We start from the raw sequence: 20,141 nt of genomic DNA on the forward strand, positions 1-20,141 counted from the left end.
TGGCCGATTTTTTTGGCATGGGTTAGAAGCTTCCAAGTCGAGCCGATTTCGAGATATCGATTTACACGCGTTCTTATGTGATTTCGATTTGAGAGCTGGCGAACGAAACTTAAGCTATGTAGCTCGCGAAGTTGTTGGCACAAGCCTAACTATTCGTTAGACTTTGGGTTTTCTTTTTTAATTAGGTATCGTAATAGTTAATGAATTATTTCATTTTGAAATTTTCCCAAATTATTTTTTTGGCTTCCCGGCGATCGCCGCCATTCCTCCCCGCCAAACGGCAAGTGGTCGGACTCGGTAAGAAAAACTCGCATCGCCTTATAGGATTCAAGCATGGCAGTAGACATTGGGAACTTGCATTGGGTATGTATACGGAGATTCTTAACCAAAGACCACGGTCCATTTTTCGAAATGCGTTTTTCTATTGTTTCCAAATTAATATCTGCTATCTCATGAATATGGATATACATATGAATACAGGATGGGTAGGACCATTGGCTCTTAGGGTCCCCTATGCCGCCATTGAAAAAAGCAAATGAACATAACTCTGTTGGTGTTTAGGATAGACCAATGAAATTTGGCAAACGGGTACATCTTGGTATTCTCCATACAGCAATGTTTAAATGACTACTGTTGGTGAGTTAACGTCCGATATATATCGAATCTACGTTTTCTTGAATATTATCGAGGGCTAATAACTTTTTGGAATATCCATCGCTTGAGATGGTTGTGCCAGCATAACATGAAGAATGACATACTAATGGAATATAACCCAATAGAAATGCGTATTTCAGAGTACCGGTGTCAGTTTAATCGAATGTTCGATTCGATTATTTTACCAAATACGTAAATTGGCATAACTTGGTAAGTATATTTGTAAGGCCAACGAAATTTGGTAAACTGATGCATCTTGGTATTACTCACAACCTGTTGTGTAAATATGTTTGCTATGTAGTCACACAATCGATATATATCGAATCTGCGTTTTCTTAAAATATATCGAATTGCTATAATACATAGGATTTAACATCTACGGGCAAAGTTGAGAAGGAATATTATAGTGTAAGACCACAGAAGGTAATTTGAATAAGTACCTTTGCGCATTTTACTCAACAGGTGTCATTATAATCGAGAGTTCGATTCGATTATTATAGCAAATACGAATATTTGTATAACTTAATAAGTAATACTGTTAGACCAATGAAATTTAGTGAATTGATACATCTTGGTAATACACATAATGCATTGTGTAAATATGTTTACTATGTAGTCTTATATTCGATATATATCGAATCTGCGTTTTCTTAAAATATATCGAATTGCTATAATACGAGGGATTTAACATCCACGGTCAAAGTTTAGGGAGAATATTATAGTGTAAGACCACAGAAGGTTATTTGAATCAGTAGCATTACGCATTTTACTGTACAGGTGTCGGTATTATCGAAATTTCGATTCGATTATTATACCAAATAAGTAAATTGGCAATTCTTGACATGTATTTATCGTAAACCAACCAAATTTGGTAAATAAGTACATTTTTGAATAATCCTCATGATGAACTTTGAGAATAGGTACTGTATGCAGTCTAAAATTCGATATATATCGAATCTTCGTTTTCTTAAAATACATCGAATTGCTAAATCACATAGGATTTAACACTCACGGGGAGAGTTGAGTAGGAAATATGTAGTGGATGAGCAAAGAATTGAATTTTTAACACTAGCAATGCACATTTCACTTTACAGGTGTAAGTTTAATCGAAAATTCGATTCGATTATTATACCAAATAAGTATATTGGCATAACTTGATAAGTATTTTTGTTACACCAACGAAATTTGGTAAATGAGTACATCTTGGTATTCCTCATGTTGTACAGTGGGAATACGTAAGGTATGTAGTCTCACATTCGATATATATCGAATCTGCGTTTTCTAAATATATATCGAATTGATATACCACATAGGATTTAACATCCACGGGGAAAGTTGAGTAGGAAATATGAGGTGGATGACTAGAGAATCAAATTTGAATGAATAGCATAGCGCATTTCACTTTACAGGTGTCAATTTAATCGAAAGTTCGGTTCGATTATTATACCAAATAAGTAAATTGGCATAACTTGATAAGTTTTTTCGTTACACCAACGAAATTCGGTAAATGAGTACATCTTGGTAATCCTCTCGACGTACATTGAGAATAGTTACTGTATGTAGTTTCACATTCGATATATATCGAATCTGCGTTTTCTTAAAATATATCGAATTGCTATAACACATAGGATTTAATACCTACGGGCAAAGTTGAGGCTGAATTTTGTTGTGGATGACAATAGAATTAATTCTGAATGATTTCAATTGCGAATTTTATCTTACAAGCGTCCGCATAATCGAAATTCCGATTCGATTATTATAAGAAATACGAATATTGACATAACTTGATAAGCATTTGAGGTATATGAATTAAATTTGGTTAATGGGTATATGTTGGTAGTCCCCATAACGCACGGGGGAAATATGCTTCTTATGAAGTCTCACATTCGATATATATCGTTTATGCGTTTCCGTAAAATATATCGAATTGCAATACCACATAGCATTTAGCAACAACCGGCATAGTTGATACGGTAATAGATAGTGTACGACCATAAAATGAAATTCTAATCAATAGTTATAAGCATTTTACTGTACAGCTGTCAGAATAATCGAATGTTCGATTCGATTATTATAACAAATACGAATGTTGACATAACTTGATAAGTATTTGAGGTAGATGAATGAAATTTGGTAAATAAGTACATATTGTCATTTCTCATAATGCATAGGGAAAATATGTTTATATGTTGTTTCACATTCGATATATATCGAATCTGCGTTTCCTTAAAATATATCGAATTGCTATAGCACATAGAATTTAAAATCCATGGGCATACCTGATAAGGTAATAGATAGTGGATGACCATAGAATGAAACTCTAATCAATAGCTACAGATGTCAGTATAATCGAAAGTTCAATTCGATTATTATAACAAATACGAATATTGACATTACTTGATAAGTGTTTGAGGTAGGTGAATGAATTTTGGTAAATGGGTACATATTGGTATTCCTCATAATGCACACGGTAAATATGTTGTCTATGAAGTCTCACATACGATAAATATCGAATCTGCGTTTCCTTAAAATATATCGAATTGCTATACCACATCATCACCATCGAAGGGCATAGTTGAGAAAGTAATAGATATTGGATCAATAGAATGAACATAAATGGATAACATTATAAAAACATGAATAGAATTGCGTATTTTTCAATACAGATGTCACTTTATTCATTTGATTCCATTATTGTAACCAATATTCAAATATATATATTTTCATAACTATATCAGTTAGACCAATAAAATTTGGTATGTGAGTACATATTACTATTCCACGTAATTTTCAATAGAAATCAATGCAGAGGATGGACTATCTTTCGATAAATATCGAATCTGCGCTATCATAAAATATATCGAATTGCTTTGACATTACGTGGTGGAATTTTAGAACTTTTCAAAAACGTATGGACACGAGACTCGAAACCACGTGACACAATTATGTTTTCTCTACCCTCTCCAACCCGCTTGAAGAATTCAAGCACCCATCCACTCGATTAGATCCTTTCGATATTCAAGACACGCTGAAATATCGCCGTTTTTTTTATCAGAAATCAAGTTCCCACCTTTGCAGCTGTCTACTGCGAGAATATCAATAAAAGTCAGTTTCAAAATAGTAATGGTGACGTCATGGCATACTTTGAAATATGATGTTTATCAGAGGATGATTGGGTGTTATCCCTAAGGGTAGACAGCTATTCATTACTCGTCTAGTGTAAAGGTTTCGAGAATTGCAAAAGAAGAGATTTTGAGTTGATCAATGGTGGAGTCAAATTTAGTTCCTCGCTAATGTTTTTGCTGCACATAAACCATGCAACACTGATAATTCTTCTGAACTTTTCAAGACAGTTGGATACAGAATCCGTTGATATTACCATGAAATAAACCAATTCTGGCTATAAAGTACGTTAAGTGCACATTTTAGGACTCCATCCTTAAGTTATTCTTCCGAAGGAAAGCAATGGGTATCTGAGTATCTATAATTGAAAGAACCATACATGCATGCATGAATGGCATCTGTAAGATTCTTTGTCGTAGGGCCAACGTCTGGGCATAGTTAATGGCAGCGTGAAGTACCTGTGGTGGATCCAGGGTGGGGTTAAAGGGGGCTGTAGCCCCTGCCCCTGGGGTATCCAATTTACTCTTGATAAAATAGACATTTTGTTCAGACCCCAACTACTGCAAAAAGGTTACCCCCTGGGTTCCCTGCCTTTCCTCTCCCTAGTTCCTTTCCAGGAACTATCACTGTTTGTTCCTGAGGTTCTTATCTTACTCTATTCTTCGCCGAGTTACATTATTGGCTGTAATCAGGGAGGGACCCAATGGGGGCATTCATAGGCGGATTTAGGGGGTGGGCTGTACATAGGAGGAGGGAGACCCAAATGCTTACAGAATAGACAACATTTTTAATACGGTTACTATTACGTTCGTTTTATGTTGTGTATTACAGAGCTTCAATCATTTTATTCCATGTGAATAACATTCATATCAAAATAAAGAGAATATTTTCGACAGTAATTGATGCATTTAGTTTTTAATCTCAAATATGAGAATACCTGTAATACCCTTGTGGACATCCCAAAAAAAATCCTGGATCCGCCCCTAGGGGTCCATACAATCATACACTCCTACACCCTCTAAGCCATATAATAAGTATAGCTACTTTACTATTACAACTATTATAATTTTTAGCCACTCATTGCTGTTCTACACATGGTTACTGATACAGGAATCATGTATACACCAGCTGTCTCTTGGCACATTTAAAATTAAGGCAGTTAGAAATGATACGAAGGCTGAGGGTTTCTTAACCTCCTTGCCTTTCACGTGACTTATTTTTACCGTAGTCTTTTCTCCTTTGCCATACTTCTTATATTTACCTCGCTTGAAATAAGACTTTCGGCCTTCTGTAGAGCATACTCTTGACTCACAGAACACAGTCAACTGTGGACTAGGGATCCCTTCTCGTTGCAGCTTCATTTTCACTAGATCTGAAGTAAGAGACATTGATGACTGCTATAGAGCCATCAGCATAGGATTATACTTTGGTGGCAGTCCGCTAAGCATAAACACGGCTAAATATTCATCTTCCAAGAGGTATCCAATGTCTGATAACTGATCGGAAAGATAGGTTTGTTTAAGTACACTTCCATGTTATCAATGTTTTCCAGCCTTATTCGAAAGATTCTAAACCTATCACAATTCACAATCCTACACGTCTGCATTTCAACACCATTAAATATTGTTGCATATGCCAATACTCTGGTTTTAATTTTTTTCTCGCCAAAACCCATATACATACAAACCCAAGTGCCCCAAACATTTCGATACTTTAGGTTACAGAACCAATCTACAGCAACCTCAGACTCCACCATGGAAAAATTGGTACAAGCAACAAGGAGTAAGCCAAAAATTAAAAATCTAAATATATTTATACTGATTACTTCATTGATAATTTTTTCAAATAAGATTTTTTTCTTCTTAAATTCCACGAGAAGTGGAAAGTGATACTAGGTCTACTTAATGCATTCCAAGAGATAGAGTTTAGCTATAAATCTTGTGATATTCAAATAAATGATTTTGACAGCAGTGCCAACCTGCCTGTTCCACAGCCAGGTTGACTTTGCTGCATTAACAGTCATTGCCTGGTCGCCTATTGTTGCAGCGCTGTCGCCTGTTGCTAGAGTTTTGCAAAGGAGAACCACTGCAGTGGGAAGACAGGAATAAATTTTTGTTTGCCACTGTTTGCCTCCCATTTTTTGGGCAGCCTATTTTTGGTCTGTTTTTGCACATTTTTTGGCCTGCAACTTTACGCAATTTTGAACTACAGCAACCAAACCAAAATCCGTAGTCATTTCTACCTAAACACCCAATTCCAAAAACGAAGGTAGTACAAGATTTGCATATTTAATTAGAACTCACAAATCTCAGTTATTCTGGACCACAAAAATCTGGTTTTTGTCGCAGTGAAACTCTAGACTGACCTGAGGGACAGGGTGACGGAAATGAGATGGGAAGGGGAAAAATAGGGAAAGGAGGCCAGAAGGTTAAGTCATGGCAATTTTAGGCAAGAACATATATGAAATCCAAGGCCTTAAGCGTTATACCTGCCAGTGGCGCAGCGAGGGGGGGATTTTGGGGGATAAAACCCCCCCCCCCCCAGAGCTCAGAAATGTTTTGAAGTTTAATCCATTTTACATAATTGGATTAATATTACTTACAGAATAGTTTAAATATTAATAAAATATCCCTCCGAAAGCCATAAAACTCACCATTTTGAACCCTTTATCTTGAAAATTTTCTAAAGGAGTGCCCCCGCACCTCCTGCTTACCCTGGCGGGTATTCCACACCCCCAGACACCCCAGTATTGGTAGTGCCTAAACCCCCCCCAGCCTTAATTCCTAGCTGTGCCCCTGATACCTGCAGCTGAAATAATTTTCCACTTTGAAAAACTAAAATTACAACAGAATATGTCTAGTTAAGAGGTTCTAAAATTTTTAGAGCCACGACCCTTTGGTACGGACCAATGTCTACTGTGATTAACCCATAATTCTTGAAGAGAGAGTAGTCCCAGGCCTCTACAATGTTAATGAGGTTGCATGCCCTCCTGTAGTAGACAAAAGTAGTGAACCATTACCTTTCCTGAAAAGAACGACACAATGCCCAGTGGTTTTCACTGTGGTAGAGGATTTGCAAAAAAAAGTACCAAAGAAATTCCATAGCATCGCTTCCATCATATTTTCTTCCTGTGGTGTACATTTGTATTGATTACTCCTGAAGCACCACCCTGTTATGTACTACTTTAATTTTTCCCCAAAGAATAAAGCAATAGCCACACAGGGGTGGTGACACCTGATTTGAAAAATCCATTGATGTAGGAGCTAGAATGTGAAGACTGCCGCTTTGACTGCTAATGTTATGTGCATCAAATAATGGGATAAGCAAAGCATACACATATTCTTAAAAACAATAAAATATTATTCACCCAAACTAAATCTCATCGTCATCATGATACATCCACCGACAATGATCCCAAAAGATGACCTAGAGTTGAATACTACTCAAGTGTAATAAAAAGCTGACATTAAAAACAGAATTCAGAGATAATTCTTTAATGGCTTTAATAAATACCTCTTCCTTATTGCACATAATGCTATGTTTAAATAATACAAAACTCACTAAGTAACAATTCAGTAACACAGCCTAAAGTAGGACTTAAGTATGTAACGAACAAGTCTTACATAAATTATCAAGCTACACTTTGTGTAACTATTCACCTAAAATTGACTAAAACTTGAAGCATAATGTGTTACATGATTGCTGGAAGGCAACGTACCTCCACAGCATCCATACACTTGATAAATAGAGAAATGTAATTAAAGCAACATTATGCATTATAAATATGAGGTTATTTCTTTTGCAGATACACACCTGTATTTAGAAATTATAAGGTGTGACAGCAAGTGCCAATCCAATGCAGGAAATGAAATAGTTGCATGATCGAGAAAGAGTTGCTTGAAATTAAAGCATGTGTAGAAAAAACTTTGTTTTTTTTATAAAATCTTTGGGAAACAACAGTTGCATCATCAAGATCTTTAATGAATCAACACCCAGTTGGTAGGATGATTGTAAGCTAAAAGAATGGGGCAGTGAAGCAAAAGAGAAAGACTTTTACTTTCAAGTTTTATAGAAATTTTTGTCCACTTGGTAAGCCAGGCAACCATATCTTCAGTCTTCATGTTGATAGGGTTCAGTCCACGGAGAAAGCAAGCCTGTGTTGAAAAAGGGAAAGACATTTGGTATCAGTGGCGTAACTAGGAATATGCTTTGGGGGGATGGGATGAACTGAGGTTGCCACCCCCACTCCCCCAGGCAATTGGGTGTGGGAAAAGTTTTGAAAAATGGCATGCCTGGAAATACATTTTACATCTTTCTGGCACTAAATATTTAAATTTAAGGAGATGCAGTTACCTATTACATGTCAAAACTAGACAATAGTTTTAAATATTTTTTTCATTTCTCTGAGGCTTTGGGCCCCTCATCATCCTCCCCACTGGATGTTATAACAATGGTTATAAATGAAAAAATGGCAGACTAAAAAAGTATATCAATGAAGTCCACAAATGGGGAGTATTCATGAAGCATACTCTTTCATGCTTCCAATTCAGTTAAAAGTTCCACCATAATGCACACGTATAGTCACAGGAGAAAGGTCAACTAACTAGGAGTCGGATAATTATAAATATAATTTATTTACTCAGGCTAACCAAGATTGGAGCTACATAGGTGAATTGCAGCAATAGAGCCTATTCAGCACGCTGAATCCCCAAAAATAGAAATTTGCATTCTTACAAAAATGTATTTCTCATTACGGAGGCTTCCGCGGTTAGTTATTTGGTGATGGTTTTCCGGGTTTACACCGCGTTGATACATGTTTTGCGGACGACAGTTTCGGGCGCGTTCCAGCTCCCGTCTTCGGGTCTTCGGTTCCGACCATGCATGCTCTGCGGTTGCAGAGCATGCATGGTCGGAACCTGGGCACGTCATACTATTCAAGGAATCGAAAATCATCGCCAGGGAAAATAAATATTTCCCTAGGCTGATAAGGGAGGCGATTGAAATAGCGAGTCACCCTAAGAACTTCAATAGGGAAGACGGCTATCCTTTATCCTCATCTTTCAAACGGCTTTTCCAACAATGGAATTAAAAATCAACATCCGTCTGACTAGCTGTAAATAAATAAGGATCACAGATCTGCAAATCATTTGGACCCGAAGACGGGAGCTGGAACGCGCCCGAAACTGTCGTCCGCAAAACATGTATCAACGCGGTGTAAACCCGGAAAACCATCACCAATGTATTTCTCATTTGAGACTTCTTTTCGTACAACTTTGCCTTTACAACTGCATTCAACTTAAAATAAGGATGCCTTGCAATGATAATTTTAATAAATCACAAGTTAAAACAAAAATTTACATACATTTCACAGCCGGTTCCTAGTTTTGAAAATTTAATAACTCAGTCAGCACAGATTCCAAGGTTATTGGACACCCTGTGAGTAACCTGGCATTTTTGCAGTGTGATTTTGGAAAGTAGGAGGCAAAGAAGAAAAAGAACTGCAAGGGGTTCTGAGAAAAGAGAGGGTGTAAAGGCAACGAAAAGTACTGAGTAGCAATCGAAAAGAGGGCAATTCACAACAGCCAATGGTGAACAGTAAATCCAGGCTATTGATGAGGGTGCACATAATTTGGAGTGAAGGTTGAATGAGTGAGATAAATTACACATGAGATTGGGAAAACTATTTCTTGGAATAACATAGAAAAATACAATGGCTCACTGATGCACTGATCACTGCAAGTTTTAGTATATAGATGGAGGGAAACAAAGGAGGAGGCACTGCTGATGATAAGGGATGTGTGAGAAGTCCTAATGAGGAACTACCTTGATGGTAATTGTGACACAATTAGGAGATGATGATACAGGATTTCCAGCATGCTAGCTCTAAATCACAAAATACAGAAAATTCAGTACTAGCTAGATTCCTTGGACTTGTGCAAGGTCAAGTATTCTGTATTTCAGGCTTAAGGAGGAGTGGGAAGGGAGCACTTGATTGTTTGCTTGAATAAGGCATCAAGCCTCCACCTACTATCTTCGTTGTAAAGAAGTTCTAGCATGAAGTCACTATGATGATTAACAAAAATAGAGAGAACAGTTGGCAGCTACAAAAGAACCCCCTTTCATCCCTGTTATCTAGCACATGTTTAGGAATTATTCTAATGAGTTCCATGAGTACTTATAAGCGATCACTAGTCAGGAAAGAATAAAAGAAAGGGCTTTCAGTCACTTCTGAAATGCTCTATGATAGTATTTAGAGAAATGTCCATTGCAATATTTGATACTTATTTTTATGTTGAATAAATACTTCTATTGATTTGATGCTTATGTGTAATGAAGAGGGATGGAAGGTTGCCAAGGGGTTTTTGCGTGATGAGAGAGGATTGTTGTGAGAGAAGCCATACTGAGAAGTCTTACAGAAGTCTTACTGAGAATAGGTGAGTACCTTTTTTGCCGTGTGGTATAGCATACTGGGTGCTGTTTTCAGACTTCCACACTACATACTAGTGAGTTGCTTTGGAGATTAATTTTAAAACATTAATGATGTATTTAGCCTGAGCCCCGAAAAAGATATTGTGTAAAATCGAGTATGAAGTAGGAGCTGACCTGGGGAGGGAAGCTAGAGCTGTTGAATGTATATAAGCTATAGTAAAAAGTTAAGATTATGATGAGGAATTTGTTAAGAAGATGGTGAAGTTTTTTATAGAAGAGAGAAGATTAGAACGGGAACAGGAGGCAGCAGAGAGAAGATTAGAATGAGAAGATGTTGAAAAACAGAGTTTTCCAATAAATGGAGAAATTCTTCGTTAAAACTTTCACGGGTGCTCGCGTCATTATGATTAAAAACTTTTGGGCTATGTCGCCGCGTTAATTCTTCGGTGGCCCCAACGTTTCCCGACCGATGCTCGTCACTTTTTCAAGGGACAATCCCTTGAAAAAGCAACCAGCATCGGTCCGGAAACATTGGGGCCAACCAAGAATTGACGCGGCGACATAGCCCATAAGTTATAAATCAAAATGGAGAAACTAAAATTTTCTCATATCAACTCAAACTGTGAGTGTGATGTTGATAAAGACTTTCCCGGGGTGGTGCAGCATGCGTAGCAAGGTTTTTGGGTTGACCTTCGCGTCGTTTCATCTTCATGACGACAGTTTCGCCGGCTTTGCAGCTGGCGTCTTCAGGTTCGAAGTGTTTAATGCAGGTTTTTGCCCGTCTTATATAGGCCTTGGTTTGAGCTAGGTGCATTCTGATTGGTCTAGGCCTATATAAGACTGGCAAAAACCTGCATCAAACACTTCGAACCTGAAGACGCCAGCTACAACGCCATCATGAGAATGAAACGATGCGGAGGTCAACCCAAAAACCTTGCTACCCGTGAGTGTGATGACTTGGAAAAGGAAAACGCTCAGATAATATTGCCAAAAATAGATTTAATTTGCCATATAGATAAATTTGATTCTCACAGGGAAAACAGTAGTCAGCTAATATTGCTCAGATAATATTGCCAAAATACCTAGAGAATCTAGAAAGACAGGCTGTTAGAGTGGGTATCCTGGAACATCAATTAGCATTATATTTGATGGGGTTACCACCAAACGAAACCAATGACATTATATCTCGAGAACCAAGAGAAAAAGCTGATAGTTATGTTTCGTGAAAAATTTACTGCTTAAGAAATACAAATTGAGTTCAGAAATTTTCAGTTATTTTACGAACAGTCTAAAAAAAATGGTGCAGCATGGAGATATGTGGTATACAAATTAACTAATTGTTTCCAAGGATGGATTGAAGGCATGAATGTGAATTCTTTTGAGGAGTTAAAGAGGACTGATGACTGATCAAACTAAAAGAAAAGTAACTATAGAGTTGAGAGATCACCTATTAGATGAGTGGCTAAATTTCAAGGATCCTAATGTGTTGGCTGAGAAATTGGATAGTTTTGATGCGATTAGAGAAAGCATGGGACAGAAAACCACAGATCATTACATTAAGGATCAACAAAATAAAATGATTCAGTTCACAAAGCCAAAGACTGTTTCTTTAAATTCTGATGAAGAAAGGCATCAATTGGGTATGGAAAAACATCTAAACCTTAGTTTTGAGGATATAATTTTGAAAAAAGGTTTCAACCCAAGTGCTAGGAGAGTGGTTCCACTCAACATTTTATTGCAAATTGCCCTACGAAGAAAACAAAGGATAATGAATTTCTTGCTTTTTTTATTGTAGGAAAATAATGAAAAGGTGCTTGGAAAATACTTGACAAAATGAATGATAAATGGATATCCAATCAAGATCCTACGAGATACAGGTGCAACAATTGATGTAGCGGCTCAAAATTATGTTGCTCCACACATGAATATGGGATGAACTGCAAGGATACAGAAAGCTTTAGAAGTACGCAATTGTTATCTTCTTATCGCAGAAGTAGAAGTAAATGAAGATTTCGGTCAAGTATTTGGGAATGTGGCAGTAGTACAGAATGATAGTGATCGTGGTGTATACGTTTTGGAAAATATAGCCGCAGGATTAATTGAAAAATGTAAATCATATTAAAAAGAAAAGCATTGGATAAATACGGTGCAGAGCTGCAAGGAGAAGAGATGAATTACAAGCCGTGGAGAAAGGCCAAAAGAAGGACACAATGAAGATGCCAGAAAATTCATCCAACCATCAGAACGAAGACAGTAAAGCAGCTGACCGATTGGAATAGAATAGAATAGAATATTTTTATTATGCTCTAGGTAAAACCTATGAGAGCAAAAAATAGAAAATACAGGAAATGTTCTACTATTAATAAAAGGCATTTTGACAAAAATAAGGTATTATGGAGATTATTGCTAGGCTAATAAGTAGTTGATATTTATGCAAAAAATGTAGAATATTAAATACTAATAACACAAAAATATGTTTTAACTTAGACAGTAATGAACACACACATACATATACACATTTATGTAGAGAGTTTTGATAACATCACAACTTTAAGATGATAACTCTAATGAGTTGAGGAGACTGAATTAAGCCCCAGGGGGCCTATGCCCGAGTCCGTTCGAAATATCTCGTATGCGAATGCACTCGCACGACCGATCTCGCACTACGAGCGTTCAAGGCGGAATTCGGTATGCCCGAATCATCTTCGAGGAGAGTGGTGCGAGGGAGAAATGATTTGTTTATGGCAACGTGTCAACAAGCTGGGGGGGAGGGGAGATTCTTGTTTCAAGACGTGGCAACGCCGGGAGGGTAATGGTAGGGGCGGTAGGATAGGGCTTCCGGACAGCGTGCAACCAATCATCGCCCACCTTTCTGTATGAATGATTTTACCCGGGAATTCAACAACTGCGTTGCTAATGACGCTTTACGAGTACGCCAAATTCATTTACACATTCACCAAGGGCATTTTGGAAGTGAACCAGCCATGTCCAAAGTTAATGAGGAGCAGAAGGAAATGCTACTGGAGTTCATTGAAGGTAATTAACATGGTGTGCCTTGCCTAGAAAATAAGTTACCGCATTAATGTTGATATTAATGTCTCCAATGTCCTATTTCAGCGAATAAAGATCTTGCCAAGGGAAAGTTTTCTACCCCACAAGGATGCTGCTGACAGTGGGAGGAAGTAGCGATGAAGCTGAATGCGTGTGGAGTACGCGAATCGTGGAAAGAGTGACGGAAGGTGAGTACATGACGTTCTTGTTGTAGATATCTGTAGTAGAACGCGATTATTCTCAAAGTAAACAAACGGCTCGTAGTATAGGATGTGGGATTGTATGACGATCTTCTTAAGTGTGTGATGATGTAATTTTGTATCATTAAGGTTTTTTACGTGCGTTTTCATATGAGCTGTAATTAATACCTTTCGCTTAGGGGTGAGCTTATGATTATCTAAAAAGAATTAGGTCCACAGTCACAGCTATCAATTTTATTTATTTTCAGTTATGCTGAATTTATAATACCGAATTTAAGTAGTGGGAGGAGATGTGTGCATGCGGTTATTATTGTTGACATTTCTAGTTTTGATGCGATTATTGCCTAAGTAGAAAGCAATACAAATTGGTTTGTTCAATCACAAATAAACGAAAAACCTTAAGAAGGCCGATCGTTATATCTATTCTGTGTTGCCGTAAGTGGCATAATTATTTCCAGAAGCAAAACTTTGATGACTGAGAAACAGTGTTAATGCTAAATGAGTGAAGTGTGAGTTTAATGAGTATATGACTTCAAAGTAATTACAATTATTTGAAAACCTGTATGATGATGGATTTGGAAGCTGATTTTGTTGTTTTCAGCGACAATGTTTACATGAGAACACTTAAACTTGATGGTATATGTTCAACTATATTTACTTTTTAACATGTAAGTCAACAGCAAAATTTGGATTACCCCTTAAAATTATTGTAATTTAAATTCATCTTGGTTTATTCATCCTCCCAGATCAATTGTGTAACTTGAAAAGAAGTGTGCATAAAGCAGTATCCAATTTCATTTATCATTAAAAACCATGGATAATGCATTAATTTGCCTTCCCTAAATGTGACTTTTGGTCGAAATACATCATATATAATTTGTGGTGATTGAATTTACCAATGTGTACCCACTAAAATATCTATGAAAAATACCAGTAGCAATTAACATTCAAATTACAAGAAACTGATTTACTTAACACCATGCTATCTGTTGTTAATTATCAATTCAATGGAAGTAATTGCTATTTGTTTACAACCCAGATTCAAGAACGCAAGCAGCAACGAAGATGGCAGCGGACAGTTGGTCGAGGTGGAGAGAGAGAAGATGGTACTGGAGGAGAGAAGGATGTTGGCAGAAGAGAGGGGTCTTTGAAGAAGAGAAAGTAGCAATAAAAAGGAGGAAGATGGAGTTGGAGGAGGAAAGGGTGTAGTTGGAAAGGAATAAGGTGGAAGAAATTGAAAGGCTTGGAGGGAGATTGATAAATGTAGCTGAAAGATATTATCTCAAATGAAAAATAAAAAATTTGAAAAACATTTATTCTATATCACTTAATTCCCATTTCCCTGGCACTACAAGGACCAATATAGTAAATTATTAGGAAATATTTTTTCTTTCTTCATGGCGGTGTTATATCACATTCACTTAACTTATTTGTCTATTTAGCTGTCAAAACTAGTATTATTACTAGCAAATATTTAAGCATAATCCGTCAATTTGGCAAAAGTAGCATTAATAAATGATCATAACCTTTATTTCGATAGTTAGAGCTGACGATCGCGAAGGAGCTCTCAAATACGGAGTTACACTTACGATAAGTTCCGTGGTCATCTTTTTGGTTAGACGATATAATTTAATAAATTTGGAATTGTCTAAATTAAAGGGCGACTTACGTTCCTGTATTTCACGAGGAACTCGTCGTATCTTTTGCTCTTCCTCTTCTAGATCTTCTAATACTTGCAGTCGCAATATTGCCATCGCCATGTTTGTTGATTTCTCGTACTTCGAAAAAGGTTTTCACCGGGTTTCAGTGAGGGAGAGAAATTTCGTACGTACGAGCTCACTCCCCTGACTAGAGCATACCAATTTCACTCGTAGTTCGAGAAAAGGCCACGTGACCCCTTAGTTACCACTCACTCGCATGCGAGTGAAAACTCAGGCATAGGCCCCCAGACTTCAAATAGGAGTACAGCCTTCTTTTAAATGACTGAAGTGATTGTGACATCTTTATATTTGGCATAAGAGAGTTCCAGAATCTAGACGCAGTTGGATGAAAAGATTTGAAATATGTATTGGTGCGGGCTTGAGGAATTTGAAGGTCAGAAACACGGGAAGTGGAAATTCCAGTAACTTTTTTGCGGGGGATGAATAATTCGTACAGGTATGCAGGAGTCTGTTTTTGGAATAAGGAGAACAGAAAAGATCCCAGGATATTATCCCTTCGGCTGTGAAGAGGTAACCGATTCAGATCAGTGTAGAATTTGGACTAATGTTCATATCTACGTAAATCAAACATAAATCTAACACAGGAGTTAATTAACAGTTGCAGACACATTTCAAATACACAAGGTAAGTCATTATAGACTAGTATACAGTAATCAATAATGGGGAAGATAACACGTGTGACAAGCACAATTCTCGTGGAAATAGGGAGATTTTTCTTTTGTAGTTTCAATAAATAAAGAGCCTTATTCCCTTTATCACATACTTCAAGCATATGATGATCCCATGATAGATTGCAGGTGAGCGTGAGTCCTAGATATCTTACAGTCTTGGTAACCGGCACAGTTGTGGAAGCGACACTTAAATTTGGGAGGCTGTCGTAAGCAATTGTGTTTAGAAGTCTTTTATTACCAAAAATTATAGCTATATATTGGAGGTCAAAAATAAAAGAGAAAAGCAAGCTGCTGCCACCATGAAAATGTCAGAGTGGGGAAATCAATGTCAGGTGCTCAAACAGGAGTTGAAATTGGCAGATAAGATTTGTGCCAGTGAAGTAGGGGGTGGCATGAAATTGAAGAGTATCAAAGCCACCACGAGTGTTTCAACTTCATCTGTAAGTAGCTCTGTACCATGGAGAGGTAGAGCACAAGAAGTGTCATTGAACAAAGGAAAGAAATTGTATTTGTAAAGAAATAAAAAAGGTTTTGGAAGGAAAAATTGTATGATGTTACAGACAAAGACTTTTTGAACCCACTTTTCTGGCGACAAGGATACACTATCAATAAGCATTCTCCTTTCTCTTTCACTGAAATAACTAAGCCTCTGCAGCCCATTGAGACTGACTACAATGACAGGCTTGGTCTTCTTGACCAAGAAGCCAGTTTATGTACTAGTGTCCCATCAATGGTTGTGATCTTAAATTAGCTCCCATTTTCCATAGCATGCATTCTGTTTTGTACATGATTATGGCCACATCTCATACCTGTTATGTAGGTACTACAAAAATAAGAGTTATACCCTTTTTTTGGAAGAAGTTGGTCAAAATGTCCAACATCGAATGCTGTAAACAGTAGAATACATTACTATCATGTCTCTACACCCTTTGTTGAAGCGAAACTCATTATCGCAGTCTCTTTTTAAAAATTGACTAAAATAGATCAAATTGTATAAATTTAACAATTTTCTACTCAAAAGGTAAATACTGTGGACATTATTTGCTCTTGGAATTCCACTTAATCCAGGGTAAAGTGGTCAGAAATGTTTGCATTTCCACATTACGCAGTTTCTGCTGAACATAGGGTGAATTACATGCGAAAGTATTTTGCATCAGCTAAGACCAACAGATTTTTCCATATCGGAGAGATTTCCAATTAACTCATTTTTCACACATAAAGATAACCCTTTGAAGACCATATTCCAATATCCATTACATTAATTACACTTACCCACTTAAGTTCATCAAGAGCCATGCCGCTAATACCTTCCCTGGCCATTGCAAGGTCCATTTCGTGGATTATGAGAGCTCTGTCTTCAAGGCGCCTTCGACGTGAGAAACCCATATGCATGCCATGCATTCGTAGCAGACCGTTCTATGAATGATAATTTTTCATAAGAATAAACTTTAAAATAACAAACTGATCAAGAAAATATGAATTTATTGCATTAGCATTAAGGTTATGTTGCTGACAATCTATCATAAAAACAATCACATATTGCTAAAAATTAGAAGTCTTACAGAGGGCAATATCCCAGATCACAGCCAAGTTTCTTTCACAAGATTGTAAACAGGATACAAGGAATTTCATTCGTAGTCAAAATTAAAACATTTAATACTCTTTTGATTAATTGAGTAATGAGGAATAAATAATTGAGTCCCTGTTTACTTCATCAAGGAATAATCACCAACAGGAAAGCCTTAAATTAAAATTATACATTTGAGCTAACTTTGGTTACAAGGATAGTGTCTGAGGATGTCAAGAAGTTTAAGCGATCGCACATCAACTGCTATGGACCATTGAGCATGAGCGGCCAAACACCTGTTTCACTCGGTCTAGCCGCACAGCATGCTTGCAGTGTTTGCCAGACAGTCATCACCTAGCTGTCTCCTCCAATCAGTATACTGGCTGTCTACTCATCCAGTCGTCTAGCACTCCTCTATATCCCCTGCACGCCAATGGAGACCTAACGGCAACATCAGTCAACAACCACAGCTCACCTCACCTCATATTACATATTTTAAAATGCTTGCAGTGTATTGAACTATATAAATTTATACTTCGAAGGAGAATTACACCAGGAATCTTTTTTTTTATTCCTGCATGAAACAGCGTGAATCAAGAGAATGAAGCAAGATACACCAGAAATATTTCTCCCACAAAGTGGATTGATGATGAGGAAGAAATGTAATGCTTGTGAATGAATAATGTTTATCTAATATTTCACAGTGAATTCTCTATCTCGAGATTGGTTTCTTAATATATTTCATAAAAAAATTCACCCGAGTCTGATGAAGGCTGAGAGAAACTATACAGAAAATATGCACAGAATTTCAGAAAAATATTTAACATAATTTGAATATTTATACTTCCTACACATTAATAATTCTTTCTTTGCATTGAATTCAGAAGAGATGCCCCATAAAGAGGAAAAAAAAGTTTTCTACAATTCAAAGAGCACAAAATGCAAATTATACCTGCTACACAAAAATACTGGGAAAGATTTATAACCCAATCAGCACAGAGGACATAGGGATTAGGGTACCATGAGGATCCAAAAGGGCGTATGATTACTATTAGTGAGATTAAGTATATGAGTAAAAACAACACTTCAAGACATAAGCATAAGCTCTCACCACATGATTATTATAAATAGTCGAAATATGGTACGGCTCCCCTTCAAACAACGGAGTACATTTTATTACTTCCTCCACTTCTGGATGGACACCGCTTCCTAGCAGGGAGAGTATTCGGGCCCAATCCTGAAACAGTTCTTGCCCTTTGATGCTTCTCAACCTTTCTTGTAAGCATCGGAATACGGGTCTATTGTTGAAAAGTCGTTTACGTAGATCAATTATGGCAAATTCTGTTTTCTGCTGCAGAGTCCAGAAATGGGAAGATAACAGAGTTTTTGGATACATGTACCTACAATTAGAAAAGAAATATTGAATATTCATAAACAGTTGTTGATGTAATGGCTAACGAGAAATACTCACGCTAGAGGAAACACCACATAGTTTGCAAAGGGTAACGTTGACATTAGCAAAACAGGCGCCACTCGAATCATTTCCCCAGGCATTCTATAATAGATCTCTAGTTCCTTGCGATTTAAGAATTTAACACCTTTGCCTTTAGAACGCACGGATCTAGCCAACGACAGATATTGTCGCATGTCCTTGTAGAAATCCCGAGTTCCAAATAGAAACACTCTGTAAACATTGGCTGCAGATGGGAAGTTTTTCTCCAGAAACTTCTCATATCCTTTGACAAATTGAGCGAAACGATTTAGCAGGTACTTCCTTGCTTTTCGGACAATCCCACTTTGTTGCTCAGTAGAATGAGAAAATCTGTTCAACGAAAGATTCATATTGCATAATGTCAAACATATCTATCATCATCTAGGATCAACAAAACATGCCAGCGATAACCTCACTTTCCACTTTACCTTTGAGAGACAAGAGTGACACGATTCAGCACTGGAACCAGCGGCACCGGGTGCCGACAAAGAGACAGCAGTTTTTCCATTATTTATTTTCCCATGATTTGAACCCAGGATAAACACATTTGAACGACTGGACCTATTCCTCGGCGAATATATGTCAGCAACAAATGGAATTCATATTTATTAACAAAATTAATATTCACAAATTTCTAACTAAAGTGTCTCATGCGTCAAACACACATGATTTGCAAATCGCGAGAAACACGTAAAACACGAAGTTGATTTCACCTTGTTTTGCCGCTGCTCATTGCGCTTGTTGCGCTTTATTAAACTCATTTGTTTATATTTCACTTACCAAGCTTACGCAAAAACCCTATAGATGGCCTCAATCTAGCAAAAGGCAGGAATTTAAAATCTAATTTTAGCATGCCCTAAATATTATTTTCCTTCGAACAAGAACTTTCGAAGACTTATTTTATGAACCCAATTATTTGAATTTAGTACATGATTTTTACCTCTAAAACCCTACGTTAACTTTGATCGAATCACACCTATTGATTTTGTATTTTTTCGGTAGAACTTGCTACTATGGTCATTACACCATGCTCGTGGAAACTTGTCAAACTTATTTTTAGCTCATAAATCGGAAAGAAAAAATACTACTCATTGGATGCATCGAATTTTAAGTAAAATTTTTCAAAATTATGAGATACTCACTCCACATCTGCATAGTTCCCAAGGCTCAACTACAATTTGCTTTGCTCCAAATACACTTCTAAAGATATGTAGGCTCAGCACATAATTCCAG

General features: G+C 37.1%; 1 protein-coding gene across 2 annotated transcripts; it reads right to left on the reverse strand.

The window, feature by feature from the left end:
- Positions 1-7,255: 7,255 nt before the first annotated feature.
- Positions 7,256-20,141, reverse strand: LOC124158654 (LETM1 domain-containing protein 1). 2 transcript variants are annotated; one of them, XM_046533862.1, is made up of 6 exons: positions 20,051-20,141; positions 19,337-19,469; positions 18,888-19,238; positions 18,528-18,816; positions 17,122-17,265; positions 7,256-7,931 (listed from the first exon to the last, which is right to left on the reverse strand). In XM_046533862.1, exons 2-6 carry the CDS (start codon positions 19,414-19,416, stop codon positions 7,755-7,757), a joined length of 1,041 nt encoding a protein of 346 aa, XP_046389818.1. In that variant the 5' UTR covers positions 19,417-19,469; positions 20,051-20,141; the 3' UTR covers positions 7,256-7,754. The 2 variants fall into 2 exon arrangements, with proteins under 2 accessions (XP_046389818.1, XP_046389817.1); XM_046533861.1 differs by lacking the exon at positions 20,051-20,141 and adding an exon at positions 19,622-19,684.

The sequence above is a fragment of the Ischnura elegans genome, chromosome 5, assembly GCF_921293095.1.
Source record: "Ischnura elegans chromosome 5, ioIscEleg1.1, whole genome shotgun sequence".
Classification (NCBI taxonomy): Eukaryota; Metazoa; Arthropoda; class Insecta; order Odonata; family Coenagrionidae; genus Ischnura; species Ischnura elegans.